This window comes from Crocodylus porosus, unplaced genomic scaffold (assembly GCF_001723895.1).
Source record: "Crocodylus porosus isolate Cpor-Errol unplaced genomic scaffold, CroPor_comp1, whole genome shotgun sequence".
Lineage (NCBI taxonomy): Eukaryota > Metazoa > Chordata > Crocodylia > Crocodylidae > Crocodylus > Crocodylus porosus.
In genome coordinates this window covers 43,837,228-43,859,958 of record NW_017728948.1, presented here as the reverse complement: position 1 = coordinate 43,859,958, position 22,731 = coordinate 43,837,228, and the positions used below count along the sequence as shown (strand labels likewise).

The window sequence follows — 22,731 nt, the reverse complement described above, 5'->3', positions numbered from 1 at the left end:
GCCTGTACTCACCCTATGCTTCCCTTCTGAGCATACTCCCAAAGTTGCTCTCTCTCTCTTCTCTAGGACTGAATAGAATAATTCAGACACATATTTAATGTTGGATAACTCCTGAAACTTGAGTTTTAAAAGTCATGAAGGGGTGAGTTGTCTTTGCACTTTTTATTCTAGAAACCATTTGGGTACCTGCCTAGGAAGTGGGAGAACAAATTCTAGGCCCCTTCTCCAGAGGAAGTTTGAAATCATATCCTCTAATTCCCAGCTAGGTGCTCGGAGCACCTTCCAGTTCTCTTCTGAAAACTAGTCTCCTAGTCAGCAAGGAGTGAAAGATATGTGGGTCCAGAAAGGGAGAGCAAACCAGAGAGAGGATGGCTCAGTGTTAGAAAAGGAACTCAGTGCTCAGGTCTGCCTCCAACATGGGAGTAACTATTTCACTACTCTTTACCATTTTTTCCAATGACTGTTGAACACAAGGTGCAGAAAAGCACCCCTTTGATCATTAGGGCTGTGTGAAATTTTGCTGGCCGTTTCATTTCAACACTGTTTCGACTCATTTTGAGGTCAAAACAGCAAAATCAAAGTGAAACAAAGGGTATTGAAATAGCCAGCTGGGCTGACTTCCAGTCCACAGCACAAGATCCGGCAGGGGGATCTAGCATGGGGGGTGGGAAAGCAGCCCAGCTGGGCTGATTCTCCACCCCTGGCTGGGGTTGGGACCTCAGACCAGCTGGCCTGAGTTCCTTTCCCCAGCCCCATGGTCAGGCAGAACATCAAAATGACAAAGCGAACAAAGGAAAACAGGGAGGCTGTTTTGACTCTAAATGAAATTCAGTACAAAACACTGTTCTGTCCAGACCTCAAAACTGAAGTCAGAACAGAACAGTGCCATTTCACACAGCCCTATTGATCATCCCACTGCTAGACTTCCCCTCTGTCTTACTTTCCTTACTATTGACCATACATATCTACCCATCCTGGCTGTCCAGCAGGCAATTCCAAACCAATGGCCTAATGATATAGACACTATGCCAGCAAGTGGGAGATGCAGACTTAAATCTGCTCTGGGTGAGGGAGGCCTAGAACCTGTATTTCCTACTCCCTTGGCAAGTGCTATAATGATTGAGCTAAATGGTGGGAGGCTGACATCTTCCTCCACTTTATTTCCAGGAGGTAAGTATGTACCTGCATGGTTCTATTCTGCCATATATGAAAACAGAATCCAAACTGCATGTAAGTGCCCAATGTTGTAGTAAAGGGATATGTAAATGCCTGTTATGGTGCCTGAAGGTGAAATAAGACATAGCAATTGGTGTCCAGGTCCAAGACTCCACAATGGAAAGTCAATATTATGGAGTACATCACTGGGGACTTCTTGGCTGCAGGAAATGCTTTGACCTTGCTAAAGGTGGTTCCCAACCTATTTTGGCTTCCCTCTGAGGCTATCTTACCCAGTGGGCATCCCTGCCATATTTCCTGTTACTATGTGCAGCTATAATTGCTATTGTCCCTAGGGGTGCACTGAAAAAGATTTTTTGGGCCAATACTGATGGCTGATTTTTAATGAGCCATATCAGTTGATACTGATCCAATTCTGAAATGCAGTTCAGTAGCATCGAGAACACCCAGCTGGTAAGTCTGTTGTGAGGGAAGGGGTGAGGGGGGAGGGAAGGGATGTGGTGGGGGTGCAGATTGAGGCCCCTGCAATCAGAGAGGGAGTGGGGCTGGATCAGGTCAGGTGCTGCCCAGCCAGGGTGGGGCAAGATATGGGATGGAGTCACAGCTGTCCTGGGGTCATGGAGTGGGAGGGGCAGCTCCTGCCATGGTGCTCAACCCAGGAGGGCATAGTGGGGCATGTACCCCAAATCAGTGGCCAGAGGTGAGGGTAAGGGTGGGTTGCCACTGTGGGCTGGGGCCAGGGCTGGGGCAGTGCTGGGCTCTTCCTGGCCAGGGTCTGGGCTGGGCTGTGCTTGGGGCAGGTGGTGGGGGAGCTATGGCAAATTTTGGGGTGGCTGCGGACACCCACCCTCCCCTCTTAGCACCATTGTCGCCACTCTAAGTGCAGCCCAGACCCCTACTGGGAAGCACCTGGCACAGGCCCCAGACCACAGTGGCAGCCTGCCCTGTCCCATGAACAGATCCAGAGGCACCTGCCCCCCATGCCCTCCTGGGATGCGTGCAGTAGTGTGAGCCACCCCCCCCCACACACGCACTCCCTGGATGAGCCTCAGTTCCATCCCATGCCCTGCCCTACCCTGGCTGGGCAGTCCCTGCCCCTGCCCCACTCCCACTCCCTCCCTCACTGCGGGGGCCTCAATCTGCTGCCCCAATTCCTTCCCTCTCCCCACCCCTTCCCCCACAACAGACTTACTAGCCAGACTTGGCTGCTCTCCACACTGCCTGGCTGTGCTCATGGGTTGCTTGCGTGCTGCACTGTGACTGCGCATACATAGCATTTATCGGCCACATTATTGGCCACATGAGATGAAAAAAAGCCAATTCTGATGCTCTCTATTTTCCCCATATCGGTGCCGATCTGATATGGGACTGATGTATCAGTGCATCTCTAACTCTTTCCCTTTCCGTTTCTCTTTACTTCATATTTTTTCTATTAATTTATAGCTTTTCCCCTCCTTATTCTTTCTCTCTCCTTACACCATTTTGCAGTTTTTCCTTCTTCCACACCATTTTAATTTTCCTCTTCTCTGATAACTTTCTTTACCATGAAGACGGGGATAGATATGGCATTCATATAACGCTGAATTGAGTGGTGAGAAGCGTGGGCTGACAGACTTTTTAAGCTTAAAAATCCCTTTACCCTGTGTGTTCTTTCCAAGGCCAATTGTATTTAAACTACAATGGGATCAAGGTTGCAGGGGTGGGGGCTTTATTAACTACTTCAAGATTATCCACAGCAGCACAGAATATTTTCATTGTCAGGAGAAAGAGAATCTGGGTTTTTACAGTTTTCCCTAAGCCAGTGAACCAGTCAGATTCCTTGCAATCCAGGTGGAGAATACCACAATAAGGATTGGCTTCCAATACCAAACAGCTTCTGTGGGCTAGCTTTGACAGAAGTGACATTCAGCTTCATCTAACCAAGAGAAAGTTAATAGGAAATTAACATTTCTGGACTCTAAAATGATTTATCTGATCTAATTCTAAATTCCAGTATTATTTTCAATATCCTTAAACCAAAGGACTATTTCAGAGGAATATGAATACATTTTAAATTTTTTTTTATTTATGTCCAACATTTATGCTGTGGTACCTTTTGATCATTTTACAGCACCTGCACCCCATCTGGATTACTCTTTGTTAATATCTGAAAAGAGAGAAAGAATTCAAGGGAAAGGGAAAATGAGTGATGGGTTACTTATACAAATATTAAAATAATATAATGTACTAAAAATGATTCCATTCTCTCATTTTGAGAGATTCTGTTAATTGGACAGAGATATCCTATGCTTAAAATTGAGATATGCTCTGGGACTGATAACATTTCTTCTGCAAAAAGAATTTAAGTGTTGCCACTGTATTTCACTAGGATAAATTTTTCAACTGTAATTTCACATCACAAATTCTTAATTTTCACTTTCTTTTTCTATATCACTGTGTTTCTTTTTAAGCATATTATTTTTTTATGCCTGCTGACTCTTCATGAACCAAACCTTGAGAGACTGAATATCTCCTGTAATATTTCCCCAAACCTTTGACTCCCCAAGCTCTCATTACAATCAGTATCTGTATGTTGGTTTGTTCAAATGATGATCTTGATTTTAGATGCGCACAGAATCCTAGAAAATTAGGGTTGGAAGGGACCTCAGGAGTTCATCTAGTTCAACCAGGAGGTCATCTAGTCCAACCCCTTGCTCAAAGCAGGACCATCCCAAACTAGATCATTCCTGCCAAGGCTTTGTTGAACCAGGCCTTAAAAACCTCCAGGGATGGAGTTTCTACCACCTCTCTAGGTAACCCATTCCAGTGCTTGAATATCCTCCTAGTGAGAGAGGTTTTTTTTTTTTTCTATTATCCAAGCTAAACTTCCCTTGCTGCAACTTGAGACCATTACTTCTCACTCTTTCATCTGTCAGCAGTCCAGTTCCACCCTCTGTAATCACTTTCAGATACTTAAAGGTCACTATCAAGTCTCCCCTCAGGCTTCTCTTCTGCTGACTAAATAAGCCCAGTTCCCTCAGCCTCCTTCAGAAGTCAAGTGCCCCAGACCCCTAACCATTTTCGTTAGGGCTGTGAGAAGCTTTGGTCACTGATTCAATTTGGTGGAGAGTCGGTGGTTGAATCTCTAATCCAAATCGAATCGGGAGACCCTTTAATGAGATTTGGAAAGATTCAATGATTTGGACATAAACACAGCTTTAAACGTTTTTTCTACATAGCTCAAGGTAGCAGGTGAATGCTGAGATGGTGGACCAGATGGAGCATCCCATGGGAACACTGAGGGGTCTCAAGAGTGCTTGGCAGTGGACCCAGAAGTGGACCAGAAGCACTTCTGGTCCACTTCTGGGTCAGCTGCACAGCGTGTGGGGGATCCCCCCCAGCTTGGTGACTGGTGCCTCCTAGGTCTGGAGGGACACTCCCCCTCCTGGCAGGGGGGCATGAGGGAGTCCCCCATGTGCTTGGCGGTGGACCCAGAAGTGGACTGGAAGTACTTCTAGTCCACTTCCGTGTTCACTGCTGAGCACACAGGGGACTCCCCCCTGTGCTCCTGTGGGTTGCTCCATTGACCCACCATTGCACAGTTCATGAGCCACGCCTGGTACCTTGAGGTATGTACAAAAAATATTTAAAGCTGTCTATGGCCAAATTGCTGATTCTCCAAATCAGCATTCAATCTTCAGATTTGGATTTGACTGAATCAAATCGGGACAGTGATCTGAATCAATGATTTGAATCGCTGTCCCCAATTCAGGCTGAATCCAAATCTAAATTGAATACATCCCCTTTTGCACGCCCCTAACTTTCATTGCCCTCTGTATGACTCTCCAACTTGTCCACATCCTTTCTGTAGTAGAAGGCCCAAAGCTGGACACAGTACTCCAGATGTGGCCTTACCAGTGCAGAATAGAGGGGAATAATTACTTTCCTCGATCTGCTGGCAACACACATACTAATGAAGCCCTGTATGCCATTAGCCTTCTTGGCAACAAGGGCATACCACTGACTCATATTCATCTTATTGTCCATTATAACCTCCAGGTCATTTTCTGAGGAGCTGCTGCTTAGCCAGTTGCTCCCAAGCCTGTAGTGGTACATGGGGTTTTTCCATTGTAAGTGCAGGACTTCGCATTTGTCCTTGGCAAACCTCATGACATTTCTTTTGGTCCAATTTGTCTAGGTCACTCTGAATTGTAACCCTACCCTCCAGAGTATCTTCTATTCCCCCCAGCTTGGGGGTGGGGGGAGTAGTATCTAAATATTTAGATCAGTGGTTCTCAAACTTTTTCATGCTGGGACCTATTAGCATAACTATCAGCTTGCCATGACCCACGCTGTGGTTCCCCCACCCACAGTCTGTCTTGTATGCGTGTCTCTCTCTTCCCATCCCCGCCTTCCCCTCCAGCTGTTGCTTCCAGCCCCCTCCCTCCCTTCCTCTCCCATTGCTTTACGCTGCCTTGGTGCGTGCTTGCCATGCCTCCCCCATCCTGCTGTGTGCTGGTTCCATGCAGCTTTGCAGCATTTCCCTGAGACCTCCCCACGACCCTTTAAAGTCTTCTTGCGACCCACTTTTGGGTCATGACCCACGGGATGAGAAACTCTGATCTAGATATATCTAAACAGATTAGAACTGGGGGGGGGAAGGATTCTCAACCCACATTTCTCAATCATGTTAAATATACCTTGGGGAATTATGCACCCACACAGTTTTGTGCATAAAAGGCATGCCCATGTATAATTGGTATAATTTTGCCTAATTTTAACCATGATGGGCTCTGTACCTCCACCTTTGCGGGGCTCCCAGAACTCCAGCTGGGAGCCCCATAATGTGTAGGCACAACCATGCACCCCCCACCCACATCCCTTCATAACACCCCCCCACACAAACCTCACACCTGCCCACAACTCTCCACACACACCCCACATCCACCCCTACCATACAAAGTTCCTGCACATATTTCTAAAGAAGTTTCAAATAGTGTTATATTTAGATTTGTTTTTTTTTTTAAGTAATTAATTTTGCATAATTTTGAATTTTTTTGCACATAATTCCCTGGGGTATAATTAAAGCCTGGTTAAACTGAAACAAAAGTTTTCAAATAGTCTTTGGTATCAATTAAACTAAGCCAGATTAAAATCACACCTTGAATTAAATCAGTACAACTCTGTGTGTCATCAAATTCTGAGAATGGTTGCTATTGCTAGCTCTGTGTGGACACCTTAGATCAGGCCTGCTATATTTTTTCTGGAAAGCACTGACATTGATAATTCATAATATGCATTTTATTAATGTTTGCCAGAGGCTTCTAACCATTTCTAAATACTGATAACTCTCTCTCATTTGGCTGTAAAGCAGCCTGTAGCGTTTTGTGGAAGGCTATTATAAATGTGAATTATTGCTGTAGTTTCTGTATGAAGCACTTTCCCTGATTTTACATTGTAGTGAGTAGCTGAATTGTCCCTACATGCACAATGTATGACTAAATTGTTGTCTATAGATAGTATTTTTCCTGCATTCACTTTTAACTATTTCTCAGCATTCAAGTAGGAGTATGGTATTTAAAATGTCAATGATAGAGGGTTTATTTCCCCCCTAAGGTTTATTACATATTTCAAATCAGGATTGCAAAGTAATTCTGAAGCCATCCTACTATACCTTCAGAGGTGCAAGATGAAGCCTCACTTCAGGTCTGTGCTATAGGCCAGGGCTCAGCAACCTTTCACTAATAGTGGGCTAAATTAATGCAGCTTGGCCCACACAGATGGGTGGGGTGGCTATTAGATATTCCCCCACTAGATGGCGAATTTTACTAATGTCATTTTTTTTACTTAACTGTTTGATGGGACTGATTAATAGCTCTTTACAGGCCAGGTAACTTGCTGCTCCCTGCTATAGGCCACCCTTAATCATCTCAGTTGTAAGTGGTTTACTAGATCAGTTTGGGTTGGGAGTGAAAGGTGACTGGACTGGCTACAGAAACTGGCTTGCTTTAGACATGCTAGCCCAGTGGGCTACTACTCAGCTAGACCTTTGACTAAGCCAGGAGCACATCTGCAGATACCATATGAACAAAGTGTGATACACAGCATGGATGGACCTGTAACGGACTGAGACTTGTAGAGAAGTTTAAATTCCTAACTCCAAAACTGAAACCTTGCAAACCTTTGCTAAACTTCCACCTGACCTAGAGCCACACAAATTCTAGACTCCTAAGCTTCCATCTCTAAAATCTCCCTAGTGTTAAGTTCTAGCATTCTTCCATCTTGCCAGCAGTATCCAGGCCAGTGGAACACAATTATTGCATCAGGCCATACCCAAAACATGAGGAATAATACTCCTATCATTCTCAATAGCCTTGTTGGCTTGAGTACTCAGCTGGGATATGGGCAAGCGAAGTTTAGTTTTATACTTTGCCTGATTTCAGACTAGAAGACTGATCTTCTGTCTCAGTGGCAGGCAATTATTTCAGCTGGAGGGCTGCTTCCCAGGTTTTGGAAAGCTGTCAAGGGTTGCATGTAAAGCCCTGCCCCCTGGTTGCCTTTGCACCAGAAGTCCCTTCCCTTGTCCCTGGAAGTACTCCTTTCAGCAACGGGGTTTGCCATCTCAGAACCAGAAAAATACAAAAATTGTATTCTAAAAATCAAACATCTACAACATTCGTTAATTTGATTAAAAATATATTTTTGTCTGGATTTACCTGTGTTTGTGTAGTGTACATAGAAGTGATTGTATAATAGCTTAATATGAAGTCTTACTCCTGTATATTATGGGGGGAGTATGGGGAGCATAGGTGGGTGGGTATAGTTTGTGGGGAGCTTAGGTGTGTGGGTATATGTGTATGTGGGGGTTGTGGGTGTGTGTATATGAGGGGTGAGGGAGCATGTGAATGTGTGTGTGGATATGTGAGGTATGTGTGGGTATGGGGTTTGTGTAGGGCTGTGTGGGGCGAGGGTGGCTGGGAAGGGGTGTGGCATGTGTGAAGGGGGATGGTGGTTGGGATGTGTGAGGGGGTATGGGGTGTGCATTGGGGGGTGTGGGTGTCCACAGCCCCTGTCACTGGTGGCAGCACCAGGCCGTGAGGCCTTGGGGCACTCAGGGCCCATGGCAGGCAGAGCCCCTACCAGCACTGCTTCCAATGCAAGCTCAGCACTTCTGCTGCCCCTGGCTCTGGGGCAACAGCATAGGCTCTGCTCCCCACCACCACCACCACTTCCCTGTCCCCCCCCGTCCCCTCCCCCTGCCAGCCACTCTGGCACCACATGGTTCCCAGCTGCATGGCTGGGTCTGCAGAATGCAGCAGGAGCCAATCTGGCCCAACTGGCACAGCATAGAGCCAGCTGGGAATCAAGGGGTCTGCACTGGCTCTTCCTGTATCCTGTGGTTTGGTGATGCAGCAAGGAACTGTGTGGTGCTAGAGTGGCCAGTGGGTGGACGGGGTGGTGAGGAGAAGCAGTGGCAGCAGGCAGAAAGTCGGGAAATGGCAGTTGCAGCAGCAGTAGGTGAGAGTGTGGTGAGAGCTGGGTGGGAGTGCAGGGCCCATGCCATTGCCTCAGGGGCTGAGGGTGAGGCAGCAGCAACGCATGGCTCAGGTTGGCTCTGGCCCTCTACCTACCAGTGCAGCCCAGCCTGGCTCCATACAGCCCCTGCCAGTCTACACCCTATACTCGTCCCTTTGCTCCAGCTGGTCCTGGCCCCAGGAGACCAGCATGGGCCCCACATTCCCATCCAACTGTCTCTGTGCTCCTGCCCACTGCCACTCACCTCCCCCCCACCTCTGATGCAACTGCCATTTTCCCACTTTCCTTCCTGCTGCTGACATTGCTCCCCAGCCTCCCAGCCACCCACCAGCTGCTCTGGCACCATGCAGTTCCTGGCTGCATTGCCAGACCATGGGATGCAGTAGGAGCCAGCTGAGTCTCAAGGACTGGGGCAATTGCTGGTGGTCATCCCCCCCCCGCCGCTTTCTTAGGCGAGTTGCACGAAGGCGGGGAAACAGCCCCGGGGTTGCCAGGTCAGAACCCTCTGCTAGGCAGAGGCTTCCAGTTAGGAGCAGGACTGGGCAGACCTTGCTGTTGTGGCTGCTTGGTCCTGCCACCCCTAGGTCCTGCTGCTTCTGGCACCTTGTCATCTTTGACAGGCAGCCAGCGGCAGACAATAATTAAGTTTCTACGTTTTTAGGGGCCTCATGGGCCTGGTAGAATGGCTTGGTGGGCTGGATTTGCCCCATGGGCTGTATTTTGCCTGCCCCTGTTCTAACTACTTGAACTCTAGTTTATTGCATATTCTGAACTCAATCTGTCTTGCTGATACTGTTCCACTTTTACACTGTATACAATAATTAAATAATCAGTGTGGAGGTTGGCACGCTCACCTGTGAGACCCCAGTTCCAATGAATATTTAAGTATGTTATTCAATGTGGACAGCTTCAATAAAAGAGACTCAGAGAGATCCATGTGAGAACAGCCCACGGCCTGGTGCTAAAAGCATTCTTTTGCAAATGGGGACATGAAGGATTGAGGCCCTGTAAATTCCAAATTTTAGGCACCTAACTCAGAGCTGAATATCCCATTAAGCTGTGCTTACCAGCTTCAACAGCATTACTCAAGGTTTACATCAAAGAAATGAAATATGTCATTTTCTTGGAATTGTTCGGGGGGGGGGCGGGGAAACAACCAAAAAATAAACTGTTCCTGTAAAAAACAGCAACCCTCCCATATTTTGTAAATCCTTTGTCCTGAAGACATCAGAATGCATGAGCTGACTGAGGACTGAAACTAGGAAAATATAACAGGAAGAGAAAAGAATGACACAGGGAAATTCTGTTTTACAAGCAGTTGGAAAAATGCCACCATACAGTCCGGGCAATGAAGGGAATAAGTAACAAGACTTGAATCAAGGCAGAAAAGAAAAAAGAATATTCCCCTGAATAAAATTGGCATCGGAAATGGAAAAGAATGGGAATAAAAACAAGATCCTACCTAAGCAGGAGAGAATGTCTCGTATTTATAATGTCTACGACTGAAACTTTTATTATAAGACACAGTGCATCCTTTTCTTAAAAAAACCCCCAAAACCAAAAACACCACAAAACCAAGCAAATCAAAAAACCCTGCACCTTATTTTGATGAACTGGATGTCAGCAATGTAATACTTCTGCCCTTGTCATATAATAACGTAGCTTGTATTGTCTACTGAAACTGCAGCATGTGTTAAATGTAAACAAAACACAAATGAGCGAAGACGTCAAGAGCAGGGAAGGGCAAACCTACATCAGTGAAGCAAACCTGTTTATGAGCCTCCCTGAAACACTTGTGGAAAGTGAATAAAAACTTTTATACATTTGAAAAGGGCTGACCCTTTTGTTTGTTTGTTTTAATACTTCTCTACAGTTCCTGGTATCGGCTAGGAGTGGAGACAAATTCCAGGAGAAATGAAGGTATATAAATAGTATTTCTGACTCAGTCCAAACCTGCAAGTAGTGGAAATTTGACTAAGGATGTTTTTGCATTATAAACCTGCCTGATTTCCAGGCCACATACTCTGGTATACTGTCTGAACTTCAGGCTGTTTTTTTCTCCCCTCCCCAAATAAACCTCTGAGCTAATAAATAACCAATCACTTTGTTTAGTTGAGCTCTGAGTTAGCCTGCTTTTTTCTTTCACACTTACTGCCTCTCTCTGCTGGTGGATGTTAATGGAGGCAAACAAAGCATGCAATTCAAATCAAATCCTTTCTGGATTTTTCTCTTTCTCCATGATCTACTCCAACCTTCATGCTGTCAATGCTCAGGTGACTAGTTTAGAATCTCTCAAAAGTTCTTCTCTTTCCTAACAAGTCCTTTCTATTGAAGGCTACGGAAAATGAGTTTCAGTAGCAACTTCACTACTGAAACCAGTCCATTTTTGAAATTAGACTAACCTAGCTAAGTCAAGGAGAGAGTTCATGTTTGTGAATCCTGCCTTGGAGTAAGGCCCTTGACTTCCAGCACTCTTGACTTAGCAATTTTCTGGCTAGTGTAGTTTAATAGGCTACATATAGATGCCCCAGTACTACCTGGCTATGTGATATTTTTCATAGAGGTAAGTTTATGGAGAAAATGGATTGTTTGGGAAAAAGGTGGTAAGGGAGAGAAGGAAATGGAATGGACTTTGCATGGGAATAACCTGCATGCAGCTGTCAACACTAGCAGGCTTTCCTTGCTCTTAGCTCTGGTTTGCATGCTGTGCTGTGTAGGTATCAGAATCTCATGTAAGAAGCGAAGGTTGTTTTGTGTGTGTGGGTGCATGTGACTGAGATCTGTGAAAGTAGCAGGGGTGGTTTCGGTAGGAAGAAGAGCAATGCAAAGCGTTACTGAGGGGTGGAGACAAAAGAATGAGTAAACAGGAAGTAGGGAGAAACTGATGTCAAGTAGATGAGAAAAGATGGAAAAGTTATGGATGATGCACACCTGGAAGAGAAAGCAAAAATTGAATAGGTACCCTGAACTGAAACACAGGGCTAAAAGATACCAACTTATGGTAGGACAGAAAGAATAGAAGGAAAAATTGAACAATAAACAGTAGGAAAAAGAAAAGCAAGAAGGATGTCAACTATTTAGGGCCCCAGTCCAGCAAGATTCCCAGTTCCTTTGACTGTGTAGACCTGAGCAGGAAATAATTTTCCTATTCTACAAAAAAAAATTAGATTTTAAAAGACTCCTCTTTGTGGTGGATTAAGAGTGGAGAAACTAACCTCCTGACCATATGCTAGTCACCAGTATTGTGCTTGAGGTGTTTGAGATAAGAGGCCCAGGTTTGTCTTGGTTCAGCTTGGCTCAGACTGAGGAACCTGGGTCCCACCATATTCCAGGTGACTGCTGTAGCTACTGGTTATTCTGGAGTGGGAGGTGGTGCTTGCTTGCTCTTTCTTGCACTCTGACTTATTTAATCTCCCTTCTTCTCCCCAAACAAAATCCTGAATCCAAAATACCTGCCTAGTGTCAGAAGTTGCATTTTTCTGCTACAAGTTTTGGTGATAATCGATCAGAAAAACCCCAAATAAACATACAGACAACTCCCCCCCAACCAAACAACCCTCCCCCCCAAAACAAAAAACTTTGTCACAAAAATGTTGGTTGGCTCTTATGTGCTTAAAGTTGAACATGCGTGGCTGGATTGGGCTCTGTTTAACAAACTGGTTACAGCCAAAGATTTGCAGAAAATAAAACTATTATAGAAGGATTTGTATAGTGAGCTACAGAATTCTTTGTTAACCCCCTCTGGTAAAAGCTAACCCCCTTTTGTTATCGAGGCATCAACAGCAAATTCATAGTTAAATTTGCCTTAGGAATGACACTCAAATCCCTCTATTTTAAAGACTGAATTTAGTCTTGACATTTGCCACAAAAATTCACAAGAATTCTTGTTGTTGTTATCATTTCTTTCTTTCTTTTGGAAAAGCAATTACTAACTTGGACAGAGGAAATATTTTCAGAAGATCACTTATCGTTATCTGGTCCTGAGCAGTTTTACATTTCTTTGGTTCTCTGTAGTCAAACAAGAAGTTACTACAGTTCCAGAGTCCATTTCCCTTCTCCCCTACACTTTCTCATAATGTAACAATGGTAGGTCATTTTCATATTTTATGTTTAAACACCATGAAATTCAGAATTTGGCCCTGGTTAGAAGCAATGATTAGTCATGTTGGCTTAGTGGTAGAATACTCTATTGTGACTCTGAAACCCTTGGCACATGTTTATTCAATGGCGTGATGGGATCTGATCCCTAAATCCTACCAATTGTGCCTCCTGCCATGCTATACTTGCACAACAGGAGGCACAATTTTGGGATCAGGAATTGGTTCCCAGTCATTTCCTTTGTACTTGCCAGCGTAGGGGGAGCCTGGGATCATGATACATTTCAGAAGCCATACATACAAGCCACAAAAATGTTCTACATTATAGATAGCAACTTAATTTGGGTGCATGTGTAGTACCTTTGCTATTTATGATGCAATTAGCACTTTAATCGCAGTATAAATGCAGTGTGGCCTAGGGGCTTGAAAGTCACAGTTCAATCCCTATTTCCCTATTACTCCATCCAGGATGTACCTGTCTTTCCTTTTCCTAGTGTAGGCTCACTTTCTCATCTGGAGCAAGTCCAGACCTGTGTAGCAGCTGTTCTTCCCTACTGTGTTGCTGTCTGTGACAAGCAAAAGGATATTGCCAAGGTTACTTTTTGGCCTATAAAAGTTGTTTCCCGAATTTGTGTACTGACTTCACCAGCTTCTTTTTCTCCCTAACTTGCCAGGTGACATGATAACATGCATCTCCCCAATCCTGGGAGGTAGAGCCTGGAAAACAGGCTAGCCAGCTGAGAGTCCTGGTCCTACCCCTTGTACCTTCTTCCTCCAGAGTCAGCTGTTGGAATGAGGTTTATTTATGAGTACAAGCTCTGCCCAGTTTGGCTGCAGCTCCCATGCTGTACTTTTTTCTTCCCAACCTGAAGTTTGACCTCGATATTTTTCATGTAATAATACCTCAAATGTATGTCTTCAGGTTAGGTGTCTTAATCTCACCCTGTTTAGTTTGTTCTGAGGTGTCAGCTATGTGTACTGTAAATGCTTTTATTTTGGAACTGATGGAATTAGTTACAGGACCAAGAAACAAACTTTGCTTTTATGCTTTTAGGTGAGTTATGGTAAAAGTTTACGTGCTGTTCAGAATATAGTGCATAAGCTGTCTGGTTTTGGAAATCGGGTAACCTGCTGGTTTAGGCTCAGACTGGCTAAGTGGCTTTTGACATGTGGGTTGTTAAATAGGACTGGAGAGTACCAGGCACGAGCAGCAGCTCCTTCCTCACTAATTCTTGTTTGTCTTTTCCAAATTTATAGGACTAGCTCTATCCTCCATTTCTGATAATTATTTTACTTAAAAATAGTAACTGTCTGACATAATAATTTGTTATTAAAAATTGTTTTGAAATAACAAATAAGCTTATTATTTCAGCAAGGGAATAAAAATCAAGTAAACACAATGTGTTCACAGTAAATACAAATAGACATTTATGTATATGACATTTAAGCAGAATTGTTTCTAAATCATTTAGATCTGGATTTTCCATTAAATGACAGATAAGACAGATATTTAAACAATTCAAAGGGAAGGCAACAAACACTGCATTTTTGTAATCTGCCATCAATATTTAAGGATATCCACTAATCATCAAGTTTGTACTCACCAAATAGCCAGTGGGATTTGAGTGATCATGATTTTAACATCTGGCGGAGTGATGATATCTGAAAATATAGATATGTGTTATTTGTTTATGCAGATGTATTGCTGTTGTTATTAATGCTGAGGAAGATAACAACAACAATTTAGGCTTATTTTGTTTTCATCCCAAATTTCAATGTGGTTTGCAACCATTAATTATTATACACTATTTTAACATTACTACAAACATTACATATTACTTAATGTATAGTGGTATATGTTACTGTTGGTGGTGAATGCCCCTGAGTTTCTCAGTAGCAAGAAAATACATCCTTACCTCTTGATCCCTAAGTCTTGACTGGTGGAAACACACCCTGCTTGGTAAGAGCCTGGGAATGGAGGATGTATCTGCTAGCATCCCTGCTCACATTCAGAGACCCAAACAGAGAAAGATTTGGCCTATACTATATTAATTGATGAAAAATCTGTATTACTTGACTTCTATATATGCAAAAACAACTATGTCATACAGCTTTGCCAGTTTAGATATGTAAAAATATTAGTTAGTAACAGGAAGAATTTGAGTTGGTAGAATTGGTACATTAGAAGCATTGCGCTTTCTTCACATCACCTGTTGCCCCACTTCTTGTATTTTTTCACGCCTCCCCCCACTTTCTTCCCCCTTCCTATTCTTTTTGCATGCAAACTGAAACACACTAACAAACCATTCTGAGCATAAGGTTGTTCTATCAGGAAAGATCCACTGAAGTTCAAACTTTCCCAGCACAGTCCCTACTGGATGTTGCCCAACACACTTCAATATTTGTTCCTTACTACTTCATAGGTGCATTGCCCGGTATTTTTCAACAGCTAATCACAAGTATGATTTAATTAAAGATGATAATTTCTGCAAAAGTCAGGGTTTTTATTGTAAATGTTGGTTATTGCCTCGCTTGGCTTTCAACAAAATGTTTAAAAATTGTTTGTAATAAGTCTGGCAGGCTCCTCCCTTATCCTTCCTCAGCTGTTCTATTTTCCAAACCAGGAACATCATTCAGACCCACCACTTACCCCTAGTGGCTTCATAACCAAATAACAAGTCCCTTCTCTTCTGTCTTTCACTGGAGCTGTGGCTTCTTCTTTTCCAAGTGGGGGAGGGGAAGGGGGCTTTTCTGACCTTCCTGTGCACTGTTAAAGATGCATATTGGCAGTAAGAAAGAACTCCCAGCCAGGTGTTTTCTGTTTCCTCTCTCTTGTTTCCTTTGCAAGGGCCCTCCCCTTCACCCTACAGGCTGTTCCTCATACCCAGCTCTTAGCCTCCCACTGCTTTGCAAGCACTGCCCCTTTTCAGCTTTCTCTCTTATCCAACATTCCTTCTCTCAATAAAACAGGCTCTAATGTTCAAGGCTGCATGTATGAGCTGTTGCTGAGTGCTTAGGGCCTGATTCTGTTTGGCACGTAGTGTCTTCTGTGACTTTCCAAAGGAAAGACTTTACAGGAAATAATGCATCTGGCAGGAGGCACTCAGCACCTGGCTGGACAGGTCCTTATTTTTGCATAACGTCACTGCACTGCTTTGAGATACCTGAGCTTTGAAAGGAGCTGTGTAGATCTTTTATATTTTCATGCATGGCTTGCTTTCTCTAACAATCACTCTACTCTTGTGCTGTTTCTCTGCTCACCTAACACTATATATGCAGTGTTATTCTTTTCCATCTTCAAGCAGAAAGTGAGGATTCTACTTAGTCTGAAAGGATCCAGGGATTTGTTTGTAAGGCACTTATTTCCAGGAACACATGGTAAATATTAATTTGATCTTTAAGTTATCAAAATTATAATAAGAATTAAATCTAGGCTTTACATTGTTACACCTTTAATAACTGCTTTTAAATATTTATTTGGGTTTTGAGAGAGATTTTTTTCTCTTCGATCTCTCTCACCACCCAAAATAGCAAGTCACAGAGTGTTTCTGCACCTCACTATTTACTGTATAACATTAAAATGTCTGTTTCATTTTAGATTGTTTAAAAGGAAGAGTGGGGCAAAGTGTAAAACTCTTGCAATCATTAGCTAGTTTGCACAACAGAAAAGCAAATATGGTCAGTAGTATAAAAACACTCACTTCCTCTTCAGACAAGTTTATTCACTACATCTATCCTTCCTGGATTTTTCTTTAAGTTTTCTGTTATTTGCTGAAGTTAATTTATCCCATGCTTTAAACTAATAATTCCACTGTTGCAAAAAATTACTTGTACAGTGACAGAACCTAGAGACCTCAAATTTGGTTCTGACCCGCCCCCCCATATAGTCCTTTCTTCAAAGGCTATACAGTCTAAGCATGTGATAAAGGGCAGCAGGTGTACAGAACAAGCAGATGTGGGGAGGAGAAATTCCACTTCTCTTGGGATTTAGGTACCTAGCTGCAGCCTTGAGTTAGGCACCCAAGGAAGATTAGGATTTACAGCCTGAAACCCCCTCCTGGGTGTAGGCACTTGCATTGTCCCTTTAGGGATAATCTACTGAGTCACTATTTTATTTAAAGATATAGGGAGCAAGTGGAGAACATGGTGGCACCACCATCCATGTTTCATAGACTGTCCTAGAAACTAGAGCACTCATCCAGGGAATCAGAGATCTGGGTTCAGTGCCATCCCCAGCCTATCAGGCTAAGTACAGACCATCAGAAAACCTGGGGCTGAATCAATTCAGTCTTTGCAGGCCAGTCTAAGATGTGTAGATTGAACTGATAAGCAAGTGAACAGATATTTACTTTTGATTCCAGAAATGCAGCCACAAGTCTGCAGTGGTTCAGGTGAGAAGCCAGGAGGCGCTAGAGCATGCTTCCCTGCTTAGCAGACCAGATAGCAAGTTAGGGCAAGGCTAGCCTGCCCAGCTTGTGGGCAGGGTGGTTTGAAGGGAAGGTGAAAAGCATCCTGGGATGCTGGGGGAATGTGAGTTAATTTGAATCCGAAGGGGATCTGGGACAAAAGTTCAATAAACTGATTTAACCCAAATCAGTTAAGTCTGATATTACACCCAAATTTATATTAAACCAGTTTGGGTCATTTTGAAAGTGGTTTACGTGCACTAAACTTGTGTTGTGTTACAGGTTTGAACTGGTTTCTGGTCATTTATACCAGTCGTGGTTAATTTCTTTCCCTAGTCTAGGCATTCTAACCCACATGTTCCATTGCCCAGGACAGTGCCCATACCCCAGACTAGTATATGTGAGAGCACCACTACCACCTGTTGAGAGCAGCCATGAGTGCAGGAGATCTGGAACCTGAGAGAGACTGAGCAAGCATGAGCGGCAAGCCAGTTTAACTGAGGACTCTTTAAGGTAAAATACAGGGACAATCCTTAGGCTAGGGACTGAAACTCAGTACTTTCCCCTCACAGGTGAGTACCTTTATCATTGGGCTACATTCATGTTTGATGCATGGCTCCTCTGTGAACCTTGAATGCTTTTCAAGAGGAGGGTCGGAGAACAAACCCCATGTAGAAAGAACCATTTTAACATTTTAATTCCTGGTCATGATCTTGCTGGCACAGTGCAGAACACGAAATACTGCATTATGACTTATCACTCAATTGCTGGAACAAGATCATAGGAACGTAGGGCTGGAAGGGACCTGGTAAAATCATCTAGTCCAGCCCCCTGCTCAAGGCAAGATCATTCCTGACTAAACCATCCCAGCAAATCTCTCTCTAATTGCTCTTGAAACCAGAGATGCCATAATTTCTCTACACGGGTTGTTCCAATGCCTAGACAGTTGGTCATTCTAGCCAGAAGTGATAAAATGCTGAAGTGCTGCACCAAAAGTAAGATCACTGGAATGTACAAGTAAAGCCAGTTCTAAGCTGAGTTGGCAGTGCAGTCCTCTGTGCCAGTATATCCTGTTTGGCCAGTATTACTAGTATGTGACACCACAAGCTAAGCACTGGCATATTATTCATTTAGGGGACTAATCATTCATTAGTCCCACAATAGTAATTATTAGTAGCTACATAAGTTTCTGTACACAAGAACATGCTACCAAAGAACATATACCAGTGGATATATTTCTGTATATCTTTATTTAACAAAAAATTTTGCTTCACATTTTCTTAGACTGCAAGGATTTTGCATGTTTACAAGCTCTTAATTGTATAAGAGAAAACATCCTTAACTAGTAGAGAGATGTGGTCATGCAGTCAGCTACAAACACAGTCCATTTTGCTTAAACATTCATGTGTCTTAATACGAGTTATATTTTAATATGGTTCCTAGCGAATTGTTTTTAAATATTCTGCAAACATAAGACTTTTGTAGCAGAAGAAAGCAGTGAGTAAAAGCAGATGAAATAATGGGGTTAGAATGGGAGGTAAAACCTAGAAATTGTGTCTTTTTAAGACTCATTTTCTCTAATTGTATTAATTAAAAATCTCTGAAATGGTCTGATTGGATGAATGTTATATAATAAGCAAGGATCCTGGTTTTCCCTGATTAAAAAAAATAAATAAAAAAAATAAATAAATCACAAATTCTGATAAATATTGCAACTTTTCTGATTAAAACCCTCAAATCTATTATTAATATGAAAGGCTACTATGTATATGTATCAGTTGAACACAATGTTTTCTTGATATATTTATAATTTTAAAGCAATTTGGTAGCCTACCAGTCACTATAATAAAATACATTCTAAATGCACTAAATCGCATTTTATTTGATTTTGGGGTTTTTTCAATCATGGAAAAAAAGCAGCTGCTACAGTGGAGCAATGTGTAGAGCTCGCCTCCCCCTACTAAAGCCTTGGGTAGGAGGGTGGGGCTGGCGCCCCACCATTGTGCACACTCCTGGGCAGCTAAAAGGGGGGACCTGTGTCCCTCAGATCTGTGTGTGGGGTAGGGGCAAGTGCAGGCTCTCCACCTTGCTGCCATTCCCTGGAGCCTCTGCAGCCCATTGGGTGCAACCTGGCACTGCAGGGCAGAGCAGGGCTGCATGGGAAAGCTTGTTGCCACCGCGAGCTCTGTGGTTCCCTGGCAAGGTGTCCCATGTGTGCACAGCAGCAGTGCGGTAGCACAACCCTGCACCACCACCCCCACTGCTGCTGCATGGGCAGGGGACACCTCATTTGCAGTGGCAACAAGCTTTCCCACACAGCCTCACTCTGCCCCGTCTCGGCTGCTGGAGTGGGGACAAATGCCCGATAGGCTCTTGCATCCTGTCCAGATCTCAGCTGTGGTGCCCCAGTGGGAGAGGGGGTGGGGGAATAAACCCCTTCCTCACTTGCTTCTGGCATTCATTCCAGAAAAATAACAGGGTATCAGATTAAGGAGGTTAATGAAAATAGGTGCCCAGCCAACAATATAAACTATCAGCATCTAGGAATGTGCATGGGAATCTTTTGTGCAAAAACTGATAAACAAAAATGTCTAGAAAGAGGATCTTGATGTAGTAACCATTGCTGAAAAACAGTTGGATAACCAATAAACATTGAGTGGATTAAGAGAAAACCATGACACCTGCTTGATTGCAAGCAGTTTATTCCATTATAGGGTTTCTTGCTCCTTTTTCTGAAGTATTTAGTACTGGTCACTGTCAAAGATACAGGTCTGATCTGGCATGGCAATTCCTATCATTTTATTACTGTGAGCAGAGCGAAGGAAGCATAGTATCATGAGCACCAGCTGAGTTCTGTTCTGGATTTAGTATAATCAATAAATTTTGCCCCTATTTACATTTTTGAATAGCAATTGGCTTGTCGATTATTTATTACTCCTGGTACTGACTGACCCCAAACAACAGTTTGATTTCCTATGCAGGGCTGACAGTAAAACAAACAGAACCTTCTGACTTAAATTTCATCTGTTAGCAAAACTGCATGTAAAACTGCCTTTCATTCTCCAGCCAGGCTCAGAAGTGTGCCTTGCATTTTTACCTGGGACACCCACTTTTGATTTAGCCTAAGCCCACAAGCCTGATGGAACCAGAAGTACTTTTGTCAATTGAAAATTGATGAGTTATAGTTTACTGTCTCTGTTTTGGTAGTAGTTTAACTCTCTAGTAGTTTCTGTATGAACTATTATGTCAGTGTTGTGGATATCTGGATGATGAGGGACACAGATCAGGATAAAATAGGGGATGCAAAGAGGACAAAAGCCTTTAGAAGGCCTCTTTATTATTGCTACAGGGCAAAATTGGTGCGGAAAAACTCAGCTGGACAGACTGGTTTTTAGCAGGGTTACTAGATTAAGCACAAGTATGCTAGAAATAAGCACCACTAGATGGCAGCGCATCAGACTGCCTTAAAAAAAAACCATGCGGTAAAGCTCTGTTGAGAAGTCTAAATCCTGATTTTTGCTCTGCTTGACCTAACTTGCCTTTCCTATGATGTATCCAATAGTAGCAGCAGCCCAGGAAGGATTTACTTTCTTTTTTTTGGGTAATGTTGAGATTGTGGGTAAACTGAAACTTTATAAAATCTGTAGCTAAGCTTGAAAATATTTTTTGGGGAATAGGGAATAATAATCCATCAAAGTTAATAAATTCTAGGCTTAATAACATTTCATGCACAGTTTTCTAAAACAGTATCAATATTTTGGGCCCAAAATTGTACCTGCAAGTTACTACGTCTGAAAGTTCTCTCTCTCTAGAGGTTATTATAAGGTAATGTTTGCGAAGAACACCTGTGAGAAGATTTAGAAGTTGATGTGTCTTCCTGCATCTATTTGTCTAACATTGTCAAACTTATGGCCACACATGTTGTGTGGCTCAGAGTCAGAAGGGTGGCAAATTTGGGCGTGGAGAAAGTGGGGTGGGCCCTGTTGACAAATTCTGGGGCACGGAGCCCTGTTGGACATGGAACTTGCGGTGGGAGGCAAACAGAGTTAAACTTTGCTGGCTCACCTCGCTGCTGTGCCCAGACCTGGCCTATGAGGTACCCTGGAGTTGGGATCCAGCCCAACAGGCAGGGTGTTTGGCCCATTTGGTCTGTTTTGTGCTTGTGGTTCTTTCCTCTTTGGCTTTCTGGATGGGGATGCATCTAGCAGCTGTTTGCGTTATACGGTATTGTGGGAAAGGTTGTCACGGAGTGGGACCTGGGAGCGGCCGTGAAGCTCCCTAGCACCCCCTGCCATGTCAATTAAGGTGATCCATCACCCTCGACTCGCCCACGTCTTTGATCTTATGAGTTCAGTTATGGGAGGTTGCCTATTTGCACCTTTGACACTGCCGATGTTACCTCCGTTCTTAGTGGGGTGCTCTTGCCCCAGCCTTATGGGCAATGCGTGCCTCCTGCCTCCCCTTCAGCATGCCCCAAGCCTCGCAGCTGTTCCCGGACGTTCTTGGGTCCTTGCCCTTCAGCGCCCCTCTCTGGCGCCCCTGGGCTTGTCTCGCACCCAGCGCCCCTGCGCTTGCTGGCCCTCTTGGGCCCGGGCCTGCTAGCAATACTCTTCCAATCGGGCTCAGGCAGCCTGAGCCTTACCTGGCCCCCTTGACCCTTCGGGGTCCTCTCTAGTCCACACCCCACTGGGTGTCTGACAGTTACTTGCGCCCCCTTCTGGGGCCTTGCTCTCGCGCTGCAAGCCCTCTCAGGCTGGGGCCTCAACCCCTATACGCCGAGTGCCTCTACGGCGCTTGCTCGCTGTGCCCACTGTTGCACTAGAGTCCCCAGCACTAGGGAGCCCTCCGGGGCTCTTTCTTGGTCCTAACCCGGTTGGGGCTCAGGTGGCTGCAGCCGTGCCTGGCCCCCAAGACCACCATCTCGGTCCCTTGCCCTGCTAGGGCTTCTCTCTCATCTCGCCCCACAGGGTGGGGGTCAACACCCCTCAACATGCGTGCCACTGGTGCAAACAGCTGTGCCCGCCCGGCACTGCTAGCTGTGCCCTGCTGGGCACCAGGAACCCCCAGATTATTGTGGAGCTCCCATGAGGCCTCCTCACACCCCTACAGCCTCACCCGGTCCTCCGGTATAACTATAACAAAACTATGAGCCAAGCAGCTGCAACACAAAGAAGAAGCCTACCAGCTTATAACACAACACTCACTTGGCTCCTTAGTCACAGTCTCTTAAGGGGTTCACTTGCCCACATCATTGCAGCTGGTCAGGGTGGTCAGGCTGCAACCATCAACTCAGGCTGCTCAGCTTCCCCGCAGAGCTCGAGCTCCTGTTCCTGCTCCTGCTCCTGCTCCTGCTCCTGCTCCTGCTCCTGCAGCAGCCAGAAGGGAACTGCTACTCTGGCTCTGGCCTTGGCTGTTTATAAAGGCCCGGCCCTGCCCCTTCAGGTCACTTGACCTGCCTGGTTGCCCCCACAACCGGCACCTGGGCAGCCTTAAAGTGTAGCAGCTGCCCTTATTTCCTCCAAGACACGGGGCACCCA

The 22,731-nt window shown here is 44.4% G+C and overlaps 1 protein-coding gene across 2 annotated transcripts in view; it reads right to left on the bottom strand.

The window, feature by feature from the left end:
• The window catches only part of CUNH4orf19 (chromosome unknown C4orf19 homolog), an 83,805-nt gene that overhangs the window by 5,483 nt on the left and 55,591 nt on the right, over positions 1-22,731 (bottom strand). Inside the window, exons 1-3 of one of the 2 annotated variants that reach the window (XM_019553140.1) lie at positions 15,439-15,658; positions 14,393-14,450; positions 3,269-3,322 (exon numbers count right to left, since the gene is read on the bottom strand). In XM_019553140.1, coding sequence (XP_019408685.1) covers positions 3,269-3,300 — 32 coding nt within the window. In that variant the 5' untranslated portion in view covers positions 3,301-3,322; positions 14,393-14,450; positions 15,439-15,658. Of the gene's footprint in view, positions 1-3,268; positions 3,323-14,392; positions 14,451-15,438; positions 15,659-22,731 lie in introns of those variants that run through there. The other variant, XM_019553141.1, reaches the window with a different exon arrangement.